The sequence below is a fragment of the Carcharodon carcharias genome, chromosome 9 (genome assembly GCF_017639515.1).
Source record: "Carcharodon carcharias isolate sCarCar2 chromosome 9, sCarCar2.pri, whole genome shotgun sequence".
NCBI classification, from domain to species: Eukaryota; Metazoa; Chordata; class Chondrichthyes; order Lamniformes; family Lamnidae; genus Carcharodon; species Carcharodon carcharias.
The window spans coordinates 130885074-130900769 of NC_054475.1; the positions used below are offsets into that span (position 1 = coordinate 130885074).

Here is a 15696-nt window from a genome sequence, read left to right on the forward strand (position 1 = left end):
AAGAATTGAAAAACCTGGTCTAGCAGTTACAATAGCTGTTTGTTGACATTATCCCAAGGACTATAATTGTATCTTATTAATAGTTGACTGCTTTCTACAACTTACATTTATCCCAGAAGAGTTGTAAATTCACAGTTTGATTGAAAACTCAACAGAGGCTTTTAAATGATTAGCTGTCTTTGGTTTAGGATCATGAATACAAGCCTGTTTGTTTTAATAGGAGATTAAACACTTGAGGGGCTTTTAAAGTTTTTAATGCACTTTCATGAATAGGAGTTTTTTATTGTTGTAAAAGCTGTAATAGATATTGAGATCTTAATTTTATTTCATCTCAACTTGGCTGCTGACGTCAGCCCATGGTGGATACTGGATGAGTTGTCATGGTGGGTCCAAGGACAAAGGATGAAGTGAAGGGGGCATGGGTTGGCATTAAGTTGGAATGGAGCTGAAAGAGGGCATGGGGGTGGGTCACTGTTATGAGTTGGCATGGAGGCTACAAGGGCCATGGGGGATGGGTGTGGAGCATGAGTTGGCATGGAGGGCATGGGAATGGTATGGGAAGTTAGTGGGGGAGTGGAGGGGTGAGGGCTAGGGGGCCTAATATTTAACAAAACAATTGGGGTGAAGTCCCAGAGAATGGAGGTGGGCTTTTAAACAGCCCATCTCAGTACTCGGCACCTGCTTCCCCAGAGCAAACACCACACATTGGGGGCACTTTTTCCCAAGAGAGGTTCACCAAGGTGGGAAATTTCCCTGACACAAGGTACTCATCTCAGTAGCGAATATCCAGCCCTTGAAGTCTACGATTTTAGTTAAGTCTTTCGTGTGTGAATATATAAAAGACTGGATGCTGAAAAACAGGTGTGGTGCTCGTCATGCATCATAATAGGAAACATACTTGCACACAGGATATAGCACAGTCCACAGTGAATTATGAAACATTCACTAGTCTGCTTTAGGCCTGCCATTGCTTCAGATTTGTGCATTTTAGTGTGTCTCTAGGGAACTGAATTTAACTATGCGTAAATTTATGGTTTTGAGTGAGCTAAAACTTTGCCCCACATCTCAGTTACTGCTGTCACCACAGATGAGGTCATCAGAAGGAGCCATTAAAAAATATTCTGTGCAAAAAGAAAAATTCCCAAATGTTTCCATTCCTAATCAAAAAAGAAACAGAGAAGAATGGATAGAAAGCAAGCTATTTCTATAACATTTTACAATGGGACTAGATGGTCCAGTCGGTGAACTTACAATGCTGACTGTTCACCTTTAGAATCTGGGTTTCAACAATCACAAAAAAAAATCACTCATCTATTTGATCAGATCTGGTAAGTGAACATTAATAGAACCTGAAAAAGCAGCCAATGCCTAATAACTTTATAATGGTGAAACTGTTTTGGAGAGTAGCATGAAGAGTGTCACAACAGGCAGCCTTATATGGTGGGTACCATGTAACTGAAGAGTATTATATTGAGGGTATTATGACAAAAATTGGCAGAACCGACAGCCTGATAGAGTGAGGTACAAATGCAAAAACTGAGAGTCTTATAATGACAACAATAGAATGAGGCATAAGTCATAAGCCTATGAGTGTGGATTTAACAAAATAATTACAACTGACAGGCAAATAATAAGGGTGGAGTACATAACGGAGAGAGTGTTATAAGTGACAGATTTACAATGAGGATGGGTGTAACAAAGGTGCCTTAACTGGATTCTGCAATAAGGTGGCAGGTATAACAGAGTGTTATAATGGACTGCATTAGAAGTCAATTTTCAACCTACCTGACAGTTGGGAGCTAAAAAAAGGCTACTTACCCACTCATATCTGGACCATTTTAACATGCAGATTTTTTGCAGGCAGATGAGCCACATGCCTGAAGCAGATGAGACCTCATAAATTTATGAAAATTGGGGTCCTATTATATCAATACCACAATGCAACTTTAACCAGGGCTTCAAAGAGAAAGTGGCTTTCCTGCTAGGGAATGCAGATCTGCAGCTGGTGCAAAGACAGAAGAGGCCTTATTGATAAGTATAAAACTTCCCTTTGTGGGACCAGGAGAATTAGGAATAGCTGGCAATTAAAATCACTGAACTCCTGTTGCCTCTACTAGATGGAAAATCAACTCACCAGAAACCCACTTCAGAGTCAAAATGCACCCATGGTATAACTTGAGAAAAGCATATTTGTAGCAATGAATTCAATTTTGTTCTGTTTTGCAGTCACATAAGCACTATGACTTCAATTTCTCAATTCCCTATTCCATCAGTACAACCTATGTGCATGTGCATGTAATTGATCACATCACTGACATTAGCACATTTCCCAGGTTCAGTGCTACGATATAAATACTAGAAGGCTCCCTCAGTGGCAGTGGGGGCTCAGATGTTGCTACAAGTTTTATAGGCCTTTGATAACTTACAGAAGGGACGGCAGGTGAAAAGTGATGGTAAAACCTGTAGAGAATAGAGCAATGAACCTCACTAACATAACAAACAAGCAATGAGGAAAAGGCAGGTACAGTTTTTTTGGCACATAGGGCAAGAGACACAGTGTGGACATATTGGAAAAAGAAGCAGTGTGTCACCTCCACAACCAAAATCAACGACTCAGTACCAAAAAAGTAATTGCTTACCTAGAATAGGCAAAGTAGATGCATGACCCATCTCATTAAAAAGGTAGTCCAAACAGCTCTTGTACATTGGCATCTTAGCACAGTGTCAGTGTTACATGTGCTGCCAGTAATAAAACACCAAGATTCATCCCAGCTGGATAATGCATAACCACCAGCATCCGACACACTTTCACACATTAAACTACCATTCTGGGCCCTATGAGTATCACGATCACAGGCTTGAAGTTTACATATAGTCAATGGGTATCTTTCAAAATTCCGATGAGATGAATGAGAGTACCTTATAACTTAGGCTATATTTGTGTTGCAGGAGAAGTCACCAAATAATGCAAAATTAATCCATAGGAATTTTGAGAAGTTGACCCAGTGAGGTGAAGGGACTTATCATCATAAGAAATCCATTGACCAGAGTTGGAGACAAAGAGGTTGAAAAGGTTGATCCACAAAATGCAGGACAATTTCAATCCGGCCAATTACCACCCCAACAGCCTACTCCCAATCATCAGCAGAGTGATGGAAGGTGTCTTTGACAGTGTTATCAAGAGGTATCCAGCAATAATCTGCTCAATTAGGGTTCCGCTAGGACTATTCGGCTCTAGACCTCATTACAATCTCTGTTGAAACATGGAGAAAAGAGCTGAATGGGCAGAAGTGAGAGTGACTGCCCTTAACATCAAGTTAGCATTTGACCAGGTGTGACAACAAGGAGACCTAGTAAAATTGAAGTCAATGGAAATCAGAGGGAAAACTCTCCATTGGCTGGTGTCATAGCTGGCACAAAGAACAGTGGTTGTGGTTGTTGCGCACCAATCATCATCTCAGCCCAGGTGCATTGCTGCTGGAGTTCCTCAAAACAGTGTCCTAAGTCAAACTATCTTCAGCTGCTACATCCAAGGGCTTTCTTCCAGTATGAGGAAATGGGGATGTTCATTTATGATTGCAGCATTGAATTCCATTTGTAACTACTAGATAATGAAACAGCCTATGCTCACATGTAAGGCCTGAACAATGCTCAGGTTTGGGCTGAGGATTGGCAGGTAACATTTATGCCACACAAGCCACAGGCAATAACTATCTCCAATAAGAGGATCTAAACACCTCCACTTAACCATTAACAATATTATCTTTGTGGAATTATCCACAATCAAGATCCTGGGGTTACCATTGACCAGAACCAATGAATGAGTGCAGCTCCAACAATACTCAAGAAGTTCAACACAATCCAGGACAAATCAGCCCACTTGATTGGCATCACATCTGCCACCTTAAACATTCACTCCCTTCACTACTGAGGCACTGTGGCTGCAGCATGTACCATATACGAAATACACTGCAATAACTCTCAAAACTTCTTCAAAAGCTCCCAAACCTGGGACCTCTACTACCTATAAAGACAAGGGCCTCATAAGAGACTGTTTAGCTGACATAGAAGTTCACGGAATTGAGGACAAATTATTGACCAGGTTAGAAAATTGGCTGAACAGCAGAAGACAGAGAGTATGGATAATGGGCGACCACTCTAATTGGCAGGATATGACTGGTGGTGCATTGGGACCTAAAATATTCACCATACTTACTAATGACCCAAATGATGAAATAGAAAACCATATCTCCAAGTCTGGTACTCCCTATCTAACAGCACTGTGAGTATACCTACATGACATGGACTGCAGCGGTTCAAGAAGACAGCTCACCGCCACCTTATCAAGGATGATTAAAATAAAAGGTGATTTTACCAGAAATATCCACATCCCATGAGCAAATAAAAAAGACCAGTGTTAGAAACATGTTTGTGCATAGATGAAACATTTCTGCTCTCTAAACCTTCAGCAGACAAAATGTGCCTTCTGCCAGCATACTCTGATTGTACTGCATTGATAAAATGTGTCCATGTGTGGCTGATGATGTGAAGCACTCCCACCTCTAGCTACCAACCTATCAGAACACAATGAGCCACATTACCATTCATTCCATTGCTTTCAAGTGCAAGGTGCAAGCACCAGGGGCTTTTAAACTAGTGAGGAGGAAAGAAACACAAAATGTGATGCATAATTCACAATTGGACAGGAAAAAACAGAGAGGAGGAGAAAAGAGAAAAAATGGTGGCGCCTTTGACTGGAAGCATCAGAGCTTGGCTGAGAAGCTATAGGACATTGATTTTCTGGGCTGTGCTTTTAAATAAAGAATACTTCGAGAGCATTGAACCCATATGCAATCACAGAGAATCTGACTGACATGCTATGTCCTTAATCCCTGGCAAGGGTGACAGCTCAAAGATCTGCAGAGGTTGCCCCATGAAGAAGGCCCCTGGGACAATGTCTGCTTCCAGCAATGTAGCTCATACTGATATCATGGAGGCCTTGGGTGCTCACATTACAAAGAATATTGGTGAAGGTTGCTCAATTCAGGCTACTCAGTCTGCCTTCTGGCAATCACACCTCTGCTGGAGAACTTAACCATTAGTAGCCTGCCAAAAATTCAAATCCATCAAGTCACTGTAAAGTCTCCTGATGCTACGTGGCAACAGCATGATCCAGTTGCACCCCTTGTCTGATTTGGAGATGGAACCAGCAGTTTGTCCTTCTCAAGACAGAGGCTCCCAAATCATCCACTTCAGTCCCATAAGGGTTAGATGCACAAAGAACAGCTGGTCATCCTGTCCATTTCAGTCACTCAAGTGACAACTACAAGAAGTTGACAGTCAGTGAATGTTTTTGAGCCATCTGGAGGCAGAAAGGGGAAGTAGCATAGAGCAGACTGGGGAGTTAAGGAAATAATTTTTCCACTTCAACTTCTTAACAACATTGAGTATTCTGAAAAAGGATGATGATGTAATGCCAGGAAATTCCACAAAAAGTTGACCTTTTCAATGTTGTAGAGACACGGAGTCAAGTATTGATATTGGGGTGTGGATATATCCATGAATATTCAATACTTATTTTCATGAAATTGCACTTTTAAAAGAGTACTTCTGACACTTCTTGGGACAAGCACTGGAAAGTCCTTTGGATTGTTCTCATTATGTTCAAAAAACATCCACTGCCCCATTTTCCTCCCTTTCCTGCAATAGATTATGCACCTCAACCTGCTGGATACCAGATACAGAAGGCAATACCTATCATTGATACTAATGCTGGAGTATACTGTGCAGCACCATCAGACTTAATCCAGATGGGAATTGTGCTTTCAGTGTTACTGCAAAAAATTTTGAACCAGGTTTGCAGAGGATGCTCCTTATCATTCTGAAGCCATCTGTTGATCTTCTTTTGATTGGGAAAAAGAACCAGCACAGAGGGCTGACTCAACATAAATACATCACTGTAACTGCCAGAGTGCCTCATGATGACACATAGGATAATTTGCCTGTGGTTACAAACTAGCTGTATATTTAGAGACTGGTATTCCTTCCTATTGATGTAAGTCAATGTATCTTTTATTTGTGATTTGATAGCCATGTGTGCTGTCCACACTGCCTTCCATTTTTGAAATCCTACTTCTTTGAAAAAGTATTTTACTGTACAGTGATAACAGCATCCATGGAGATTGAGATGAAGTGTGTATCAGTCACCTGCCAATTGCAATGGTGGACCACAGACTGCAATGTTGCAGAGATCTCCTGCATTGGACAGGAAGGATCCTGTTATGTAAAATTTCATCGTCATGTAAAAAACAATAGAATTCCTGGAAGATAGCTTCAGATCTGCATAATTCTTGAAGCACACCTTTGAGCATTTGAATCTCCTCAGCATTGTTCTCATACAGCTGGAGGACAGGAGTTCTGTGCTCTATACAGGCTAGATAACACTTTACCCTCCTCAATCCCCTTTGATATTGTCAGAATCTTCTCTGGCCCTATTGCTCCTCCTCATTATGATGAAAGAGGCCATATACAGAGAACTGCCCAAGGATAATATAATGCTTGCTGGCAACTCAAAGAAGCATTTTCTTAATGAGACAGTGGAAACTAATTTAAAAACTTTCCACCCTGAATGCACAGTTTTAGGTCTCAGTATTAATGAGGCACAAGATAAAGTGCTTAAATATCAGGAGCAATAAAATATCTCCCCAGATAAATCCTCTTCTTGAGATAGGTCAATAACCTCACTAACATAAACATTTAAGTTTGTCACTAACATCTTCCATTGAAATTTAAATTCTGAGATTTGGTCTGGTTTTTCCACATTAGGATGCTCTGTAAAGAAGTTTGGGGTGGGATAGTGAGAAATAGCATGAAATGAAGTCACAACAATATCCTACCATTCATTTGCATCTTCTCTGCTTTATTTCTGGTAAATCTTGGGAAATAGTAGCACTCTTCCCAGAAGCCAGTAAAATTCAACAAGTCAATGTTTGGCCAGAGACTCAGTGTAGTACAAGACCAATCCACTCTCTGCCCACACTTAAAACTTGACCATTCACTTGTAGATGGGATGGAGAGAATATCCAGGCCTGTATCTCTCGCACCTCGCCACCCCTTCTCCCCTTCAGTATTTATGTTTCAAAGTGAACCTGATCATCAAAGACTTGCATTTATGCAGCACCTTTCACAACCTTGGAACATCCCAAAACACTTTAGAACCATTGAAGTATAGTCACTGCTGTAATGTAGGAAATGCAGCAGCCAATTTGACACCGCAAACTTCTCCAACAGTAACGTAATCTGTTTTCATTATATTGATTGAGGGATAAATATTGGCCAGGATACTAGGGATACTCCATTACTCTTCTTTGAAATAGTGTCATGGGAATTTTTTACTTTCACTTTAGAAAGCAGAGAGGTCTCAGTTTAACGTATCTATAAGACAGCACTTCCTACAATGCAGCATTCCTTCAGCTCTGCACTAGTGTCAGCCTTGATTTTGTGCTCAGGTCTATGATGTGGAGCTTGAACACACAACTTAGTGACCCATAGGCCTATTTTGAATTACCCAGCAGCATGGGGAGTCTACAGTTCCTTGCTGCTTTCTCCATGGCAATGCCTTGGCCAATCGGAATCAACTTGCCAACCAATCAGCACATTTTTCTCCTGGAGTATAAATTGCTTTGATGATTTGAAATTTGGCATTCTTGCATTTGTCCTGATGCATGAAAGATGAAAAGCTTCAGCAACATGTCTCTCTTTTCAGCAATATTCATTGTGTTATTCTCAGAAAAACAGATAATGTTAACGTCCTGTCTGACCCATTGGAAAAAAGAACTATATCTTGTTCCACATGCACATTAACTCACCAGACATTTGGAATGTGTCCTAATGTCATCTAATGTGAAAACTGACACCACACTAATTCTTAAATGGTCAAATTTACTGCTGGCATGGACTTGATGAGTTGAATGGCCTCCTTCTGTGCCGTAATGATTCAATGATTTTCTAGAGTAATATGTGGCATTAATACAGAAATAAAAGATGTGGTTCAGATACCCAATGCTTGCAATTATTCACATGCGAGTAAAGATATAGTGTAGGTAGAATATTCAACATAGAATGTCCACGTCATCGGATGTCCATGAGGTAGGCAACATCATTACAAATCTCTGAGGGGGTCACCAGATGATGATCCACTGTGGTTGATTTTCCCCTCCCTATAGGGCTGCCTAAGCCAAATGCAACAGTCAAGGTGCTGCCCTATGTGAGGCCAGTCAGCCCAACAGAAAATTCGTTTGAGAACATTCAAAATGTTTCAAACATTTTATTATTTTTATAATATCTGCAGTGAACATCATGCAAGCAGTTTTCAGCTCAGTGGCACTCTCCATTTTGTGAATGCTCGACAATAAGTGATCAATGAAAATGAAAATACGATTAATTGAACTTTCATTGTGAGAAATCTCTGCTTGTGCAGGCACTCAGAGGGTACATTTCAAATCACGCTCATTTTTACAAAGCCGCTCAGTTTCACTTAAGATTATTCTAGTTTACAAATTTGAATTTTTAAAAAATACTTTAAAAAGCATGAATGGAAAGATGGGGTATGTGTTGGGAAATAATCATGTGCCACCACCATATGGCAAAATTGGCACTGATTTACCATCTTATAAAGAGATTTGTTGCTAATATCACAGCCCTGCATGTTTTATACAGTGATGTTGTCAGGTACGCACAGAAGCTGGCTGTTCACTGCCCTCAGAACTATTTGTGCAAGATTACAATATTCGAGCAGCATTGTATATAGTAAATGTAGAAATTCGTGGGGTTTGGCTGAGGACGTGGGACTAAAGCATCGGATGTGCCTTATTTATATCTAACTCTCCACATACAACATAACGTTCCACCCAGAAAAAGATACTCAGAAACACCTAAAAATTCACATATATACTCCTATCCAATACATAATTCCCTGAGACTTACTATTGTGTATATTATATATAATTGCGTGTGTTACATATACCCAATCGGTTCGTTTTATAACAAAAACAAGTTTTAGGAAGAAATATATCTGTTCTCACCTATTGCCCGTCGGTCGCTCATTTTATTGAGGAATGTCCTGAAGCTCTTAAAGTGGAAGCTCCGTGACCTCTTGGGGACAATCGGCGGCTCGCAACCATCCATCGTCGCCGAGATCACAACCTCCGAGTCGGCTGCGAGTGGGACGTGTGCCTGGTGTACGTGCGAATCCCCTGCCAAGGGCAGCGCTTGGCATCCTCCGAGCCCAGGAACCCTGGGCACAGAGCGAGGATTTCTCTCAATCACGAGGTGGGTTGGCGGGGAGGGGCTGAGTCACTGTGGTCTACTCACTCTGTCCTGCTCACTTCACTCTTATTGGCACAAACGGGGTTTTTTTCCCCCTGCAGCTGCGGGAAGTTTGCAGCAAAGCCACAGGTTTGAAGTCAGTCACAAATGAGATCATGGATTATTTATCAACCTTAGCCTCCTACACATCCCTGAGCGGGGGGCGGGATTACCAAAACGAATTACTGTACCCATCTGTCCCGACGTTATCATCTATCCAATAGATTCGTATAGCACAGAAAGGAAGCTGTTCGACCTATGGCGTCTATGCCGGCTCTTTGAAACTGCTGTCCCATTATTCTCACACCCACTCTTGCCCTATTTCACTATTTAAATTTCTTTCCACAGTGAGTCTTTTAAAACATTTTCCTCCTACTATCCTGAAGATGTGGATTCCTTTGGGACAGAAATCCATCGAAACTTAATACTCTGCATAAAAGCAATCACCCCATGCTCACTGCTTATTTTGGCATGAGCTATCTTCTAATTAAATTGTGGTATTATCCCTCACTTTCCTCCAAATTCTGTTTTATGGGTTCCCCGAGTGTCAACAGCACTGCAATGTCTCAACCAAGTGACCATTCTTCACATGGGGGCCTAGATATGGTCGTCATTAGGATATTCTACCATGGGAGGAACATCACAGCGAGTTCAATTCTGACATCCACAAAGTCTAGCAATAATTATTGAGTAGTAATTAAAAATGAAAGTCTTAATTAATCGTTCCCCCTCTAACCCAGGGCCACAGAGTCAACTTTAATTCAATTTCATTAACCATTATTGGACTGTGCCCTAATCTCAAGTAACATCCAAAGCCTACATCAAATCAGATATGTGGCAACTTTCAAATCATGTGTTTGCCATATTGCCTGTCTTAAGATCGACATTTTACTACATATTATATATCACTAATGTTTGTACTCTGGGTTTTTATCTCAAATTCAAAGAACCCAGTGTCTGACACAGTAATCTGGAGTGAACAAACTTTATTAGTTTTTTTTAATTTTGTATCCCTCCCTAACAGCACTGTGAGTATACCTGCACCACATAGACTGCAGTGGTTTCAAGAAGGTGGATTACCACCACCTTCTCAAGGGCAATTAGGGATGGGCAACAAATGCTGGCCTAGCCAGCAATGCCCACATGTCATCAAATAATATTTTTTTTGAATACAGTTTTCTTCCTTCCCCCATCAATTGCTAAGGAGTACATCCTTAGTCACCAAAAAGCTGACCCAATCTTCATAACCGCATCTAGATAGTAAATAATGGCAGGTTATTCAATATATGGAAAAAAAAAATCACACCTGAACTCATTGTGTTCACTAAACCCTCCAGTTGATAGCAATCCAAACACAGACTGATTTTTACTCCTCTTCAGCCCACTAACCAATTTGTAACATATTTACTGAACCCCTGGATTTGATTGGCTAATTTAGCAGACAATAGAGATTGAACCTTATCCATATGCTTCAGTATTGCACTGTGATGCATTCATTTATGGAATTATTAATGCATATATTCACCAAGAAAAAATATTTGATAAATAATTATTCAGGTGTTTGCAAACATTATTTCAATGATGCACCAAACTCTTCATCATGTCATTTGCACAAAATGCCATTGTCATGAAGGTGACATATGATTCCTCTCCCTACAAAACTGTCCAGTATTTTTTTCATAAAAAAAAAGCTTGTGTTTAAAAGTTAATTTGCTCGATTTGCCTCCCTCACCACCATTACCTCAACTCCCTCCAATAGAACTCACTAGAATAGATTGCAATCAAATACTCCAGCTGACACTTCCTTACTGTTCCAACAGAGATGTTGTAACTCCAGACAAATCAGGAATGAGATCTATTAGACTTTCTGTCTTCAATATCACACCAATTGTGCATAGCCCACTGATCCATTGGCACTAACATGGCTCATAAATCTGCATCAGGGTATTTCACCATTTCAAAGGAACAAATATAACTAATTCTAAGTAATGAGTCAACAGGACAGAAACAGATCATTTGGCCCAAGTGGCCTATGCCAACATTTTTGCACTGTCCAAACCTCCTCCCACCCCTTTTTATCTAATTCTATCAGCATATCCTTCTACTGCTTTTTCCCTCATGCACTTATCTAACTTCCCCTTAACTGCATATGGGAAAGCTAGATAAGTTACATCAGTTACTAATGGCACTGCAGCTGGGTAGCTTCAGTGACAAAAGGTGAATGCATTGAGTTTAAACCACTAGAATCGGAAAATTTTTATAGTGCAGAAGGCCATTCAGCCAATTGTATCGGCACCAACTCTCTGAATGAGCAATTCACATAATGCCATCCTCCTGCCTTCTATGTTATTACTGTTATCTTTTGCCCAGCATGTGGGTCTTCAAAATTTCTGCAATTGTAAGGGTCTTTTAGCAATCTCTTCCAAGCTTCTTTCATTGTCATAAGAGAGGCTCCAGGAAGCAGAAATCAGTGTTACAACATTTTCTTTTGGGGCCCTTTGGCAATCCACAACAGAGGTTCACAAGTTTAAATCCCAGCACTGGCTCAACTGATTGTTTATGCACTGGCATATTCTCATCAATTGCCAATCAGGTCTCCAAATGAAGCACAAGATGTGAAGCCACTGAGTTCTGACCAGCCCCTTAACAGTGCTAATGAAGCCATTAGTTTTCAGTGGCTTTCATCAAAAGGAGGCCTTCTTCATTTCTTTCTAAGCAAACTCTTGCTCGCTCTGGCAGCAACATATTAAGTCATTACTTCAATAAGAAATGGACTTCCATCTTACCTGAATTATACTGCCTGTTGGCCAGATTCACAGTGATATTGATGGCAAGTGCATGAACACAAGGCATGGTTATAAGTGCAGCTTGCCAGAGAGGAAAATTTCAAAAATGTTTTGTAAATTTTCAAGTTTCAATTTAGAACGTGCTTCAACAAGCTCTTTATGACTCGAGTCACAGGGTCATGACTGTCCACTCAGCATCTGTAGTTTTAATATCTCATTGGCTGATTGGCTGTCCTTTAATCCTGATAAAGATCTTTCAACTAAAAGAAAACTTGTTTAATTAAATTATTAACTGAAAAGAAGAGGAATAATGTAACAGCTTCAGGAATTCTAAATTCCTTAGTTTTGACAGAAACACAAGCCAATCCTTGCAAAGGTCAATAAAAGCACAAAGGAAAAGTCCTCTGAAAAGCTAAACAGTGCACTGGGTGAATTAATTCACTCTCACTCAGTAGGTGAAGTCCCCACTGTTCTTTAGTGTTTTGTTTAGTCTTCACTCCATTTGCCACAGTTAATGACCCAGGTTTGATTTCACTAACTAATTAAAATATGCAGCATTTCTTCCTAAAAACTGTATCATTTCCAGTGTGTTGACGGCTAACAGGAAGCAAAGCAGTCAAACTAGACTCAACTGAGGTGTGAGAAAATGGTATGAATTCCAGCAATACTCGAAGAGAAATCTTACACTTGCAATCTGCATTTACCTCCTTCCCAATATTTAACAGTCATATTGGCCAACTGGGCCCTTTTGAATTTCTGTATTGAAAGGAATTTACTTAGCCTCTCCATTCCTTAAGGAACTGATTCAATAAGAACTCTGCCAGCCCTCCAATCTCATTTTCTTCTTGTGGCAATCTTGGCAGTGACTGTTGGCAGCCTAGTTGCCAATGGAGGCCATTATAGTTGAATCCAATTCTGCCCTCACCCAATGTTGAGATATATGCCCCTTTCTAGCATTAATGTGGGAATACTGGCTGCTTTTCCCCTCTTTCGTCCATAGGTGCTTTGGGCAATTGTTATGCCCCAAGTGAGATCAACTAAATTAGCTCAGACCAAGGATAAAACTATTTTGTATTAATCAATCCTACAGCATCTGATGCATTTACTCTCTCTTCAAATTGTTCACGATAATTAGTAAGTGGTTCAGCAATATCATGTAAAGGATTAAGTCAGCATGTGATAGGTACTATAATTAAATTGAAGAAACTCAAACTTCCATGTCAGACCAACTCAATTGCTCTCTGGAGTGTTTTGTACAAGGTTAGAACCAGGCACTTCCTGTACTTGAGGTAAACATGTTTGTTCTCCTTTTCTCAGTGAACACTTAAGATTAACATGGTGTTTTTTAGCTGTTCCCTTCAATTCATTCCTCCTGTTTCTGTCAAAACTAAGGAATTTAGAATTCCTGAAGCTGTTACATTATTCCTCTTCTTTTCAGTTAATAATTTAATTAAACAAGTTTTCTTTTAGTTGAAAGATCTTTATCAGGATTAAAGGACAGCCAATCAGCCAATGAGATATTAAAACTACAGATGCTGAGTGGACAGTCATGACCCTGTGACTCGAGTCATAAATAGTCTTGCCAATTGTAAAGAACCTGACTGAGGAGGGCACCAAGATTCCAGAGAGAAGCCACAGATCTTAAATGGGCCTGGAAACTTTAAATAGGAAACATATAGTACATTAGTTCACCCTTAAAAAAAATCCTCGCCAGGACACCAGAGTTTCCTAATACTCTTAACTTGCTCTGTAGAACCTTTAACCACCAGATGGGGCCTCATTGTATTATATGACGCACAGGATAGCACCTCCAACAATGCAGTACTTCCACAGAATGCTTGGAACTACTAGTTAAAGAAATGGCCACAACTAAAGTGAGGAAGTTGCAGGAATATGAATAATTCATTTTCTGGCCTTCTTCAGGAATCTTAATCTCCAAATCTCTTAATCTCCAGTTTGTCATTCCTAGCACGAAGAAAGATGGTTACAGTTGTTCGAGGTCAATCGTCTCAATCACAGGACATCGCTGCAGGAGTTCCTCAGGATAGTGTCCTAGGCCCAAACATCTTCAATGACCTTCCCTCCATCAACAGGTCAGAAGTGGGGATGTTTGCATAATGTTCAGCACCATTCGCAACTCCTCAGATACTGAAACAGTCTGTACCTATATGCAACACACAGGCTTGGGCTGATAAGTAGCAAGCAACATTCGTGCCACACAAGTGCCAGAGATGAAAGTGTGATAATTGTCCATTTTGGCAGGAAGAATAAAAAAAGAAGCATATTAACTAAATGGTGAGAGATTGTAGAGCTCTGAGATTCAGTGGGATGTAGGTGTCCTAGTGCATAAATCACAAAAGGCTAATATGCAGGTATAGCAAGTAATTAGGAAAGCTAATAGAATGTTATTGTTTATTATGAGGGGAATTGAATATAAAAGTAGGGGGTTATCCTTCAGTTATACAGAGCATTGGTGAGACCACACCATTATAAGCAGTTCAGAGGTGGTTTACTAAACTAATACCAGGAATGGGCAGGTTGTCTTGTGAGGAAAAATTGGATAGGCTAGGCTTGTATTCGCTGGAGTTTAGAAGAGTAAGCGGTGACTTGAATGAAACAGAAAAGATCCTGTGGGGTCTTGACAGGGTAGATGTGGAGAGGATGTTTCCTCTTGTGGGTGAATCTAGAACTAGGGGTTACCCATTTAAGACAGAGATGAGAAGATTTTTTTTTCTGTAAGAGGGCAGTGAGTCTTTGGAACTCCCTCCCTCAAAAGGCAGAGCCTTTGAATGTTTTCAAGGCAGAGATAGATAGGTTTTTGATAAGCAAGGGGGGAAAGGTTTTTGTGGGTAGGTGGGAGGTTACAGTCAGATCAGCCATGATCTTATTCAATGGAGGAGCAGGCTCAAGGGGCTGAGTGGCCTACTACTCCTAATTCGTATGCTTGTATGTTTGTTCATATGTAACAGAGAATTTAAACATCTTGCTGGACATTCAATGGCATTACCATCACTGAATCCCCCACTATCAGCATCCTGGGGGGTTACCATTGACCAGAAACTGAACTGGACAAGCATATAAATATTGTGGCTACAAAGGCAGGCCAGAGGCTGGGAATTCTGCGGCGAGTAACTCACCTCCTGACTCCCCAAAGCCTGTTCACCATCTACAAGGCACAAGCTGGGGAGTGTGATGGAATACTCTCCACTTGTCTGGATGAGTGCAGCTCCAACAACACTCAAGAAGCTCAACACCATCCAAGATAAAGCAGCCCTCTTGACTGGCACCCCATCCACCACCATCAGCACCCACTCCCTCTACCACCGAAGCATAGTAGCAGCAGTGTGTACCATCTACAAGATGCACTGCAGCAACTCATCAAGGCTCCTTAGGCAGCACCTTCCAAACCCACAATCTCTACCACCTAGAACCACAAGAGCAGCAGGTGCATGGGAACACCACCACCTGCAAGTTTCCCTTCAAGCCATGTACCATCCTGACTTGGAACGGTATCACTGGTCCTTCACTATCACTGGGTCAAAAT

General features: G+C 40.8%; 1 protein-coding gene across 1 annotated transcript in view; it reads right to left on the minus strand.

Annotated features, from left to right (window-relative positions):
* Window positions 1–9456, minus strand: part of stard8 (StAR-related lipid transfer (START) domain containing 8) — a 108899-nt gene extending 99443 nt beyond the window's left edge. Inside the window, exon 1 of the mRNA XM_041195250.1 lies at window positions 9084–9456. Coding sequence (XP_041051184.1) covers window positions 9084–9186 — 103 coding nt within the window. The 5' untranslated portion in view covers window positions 9187–9456. The remainder of the gene's footprint in view (window positions 1–9083) is intronic.
* Between the last annotated feature and the right edge of the window lie 6240 nt (window positions 9457–15696).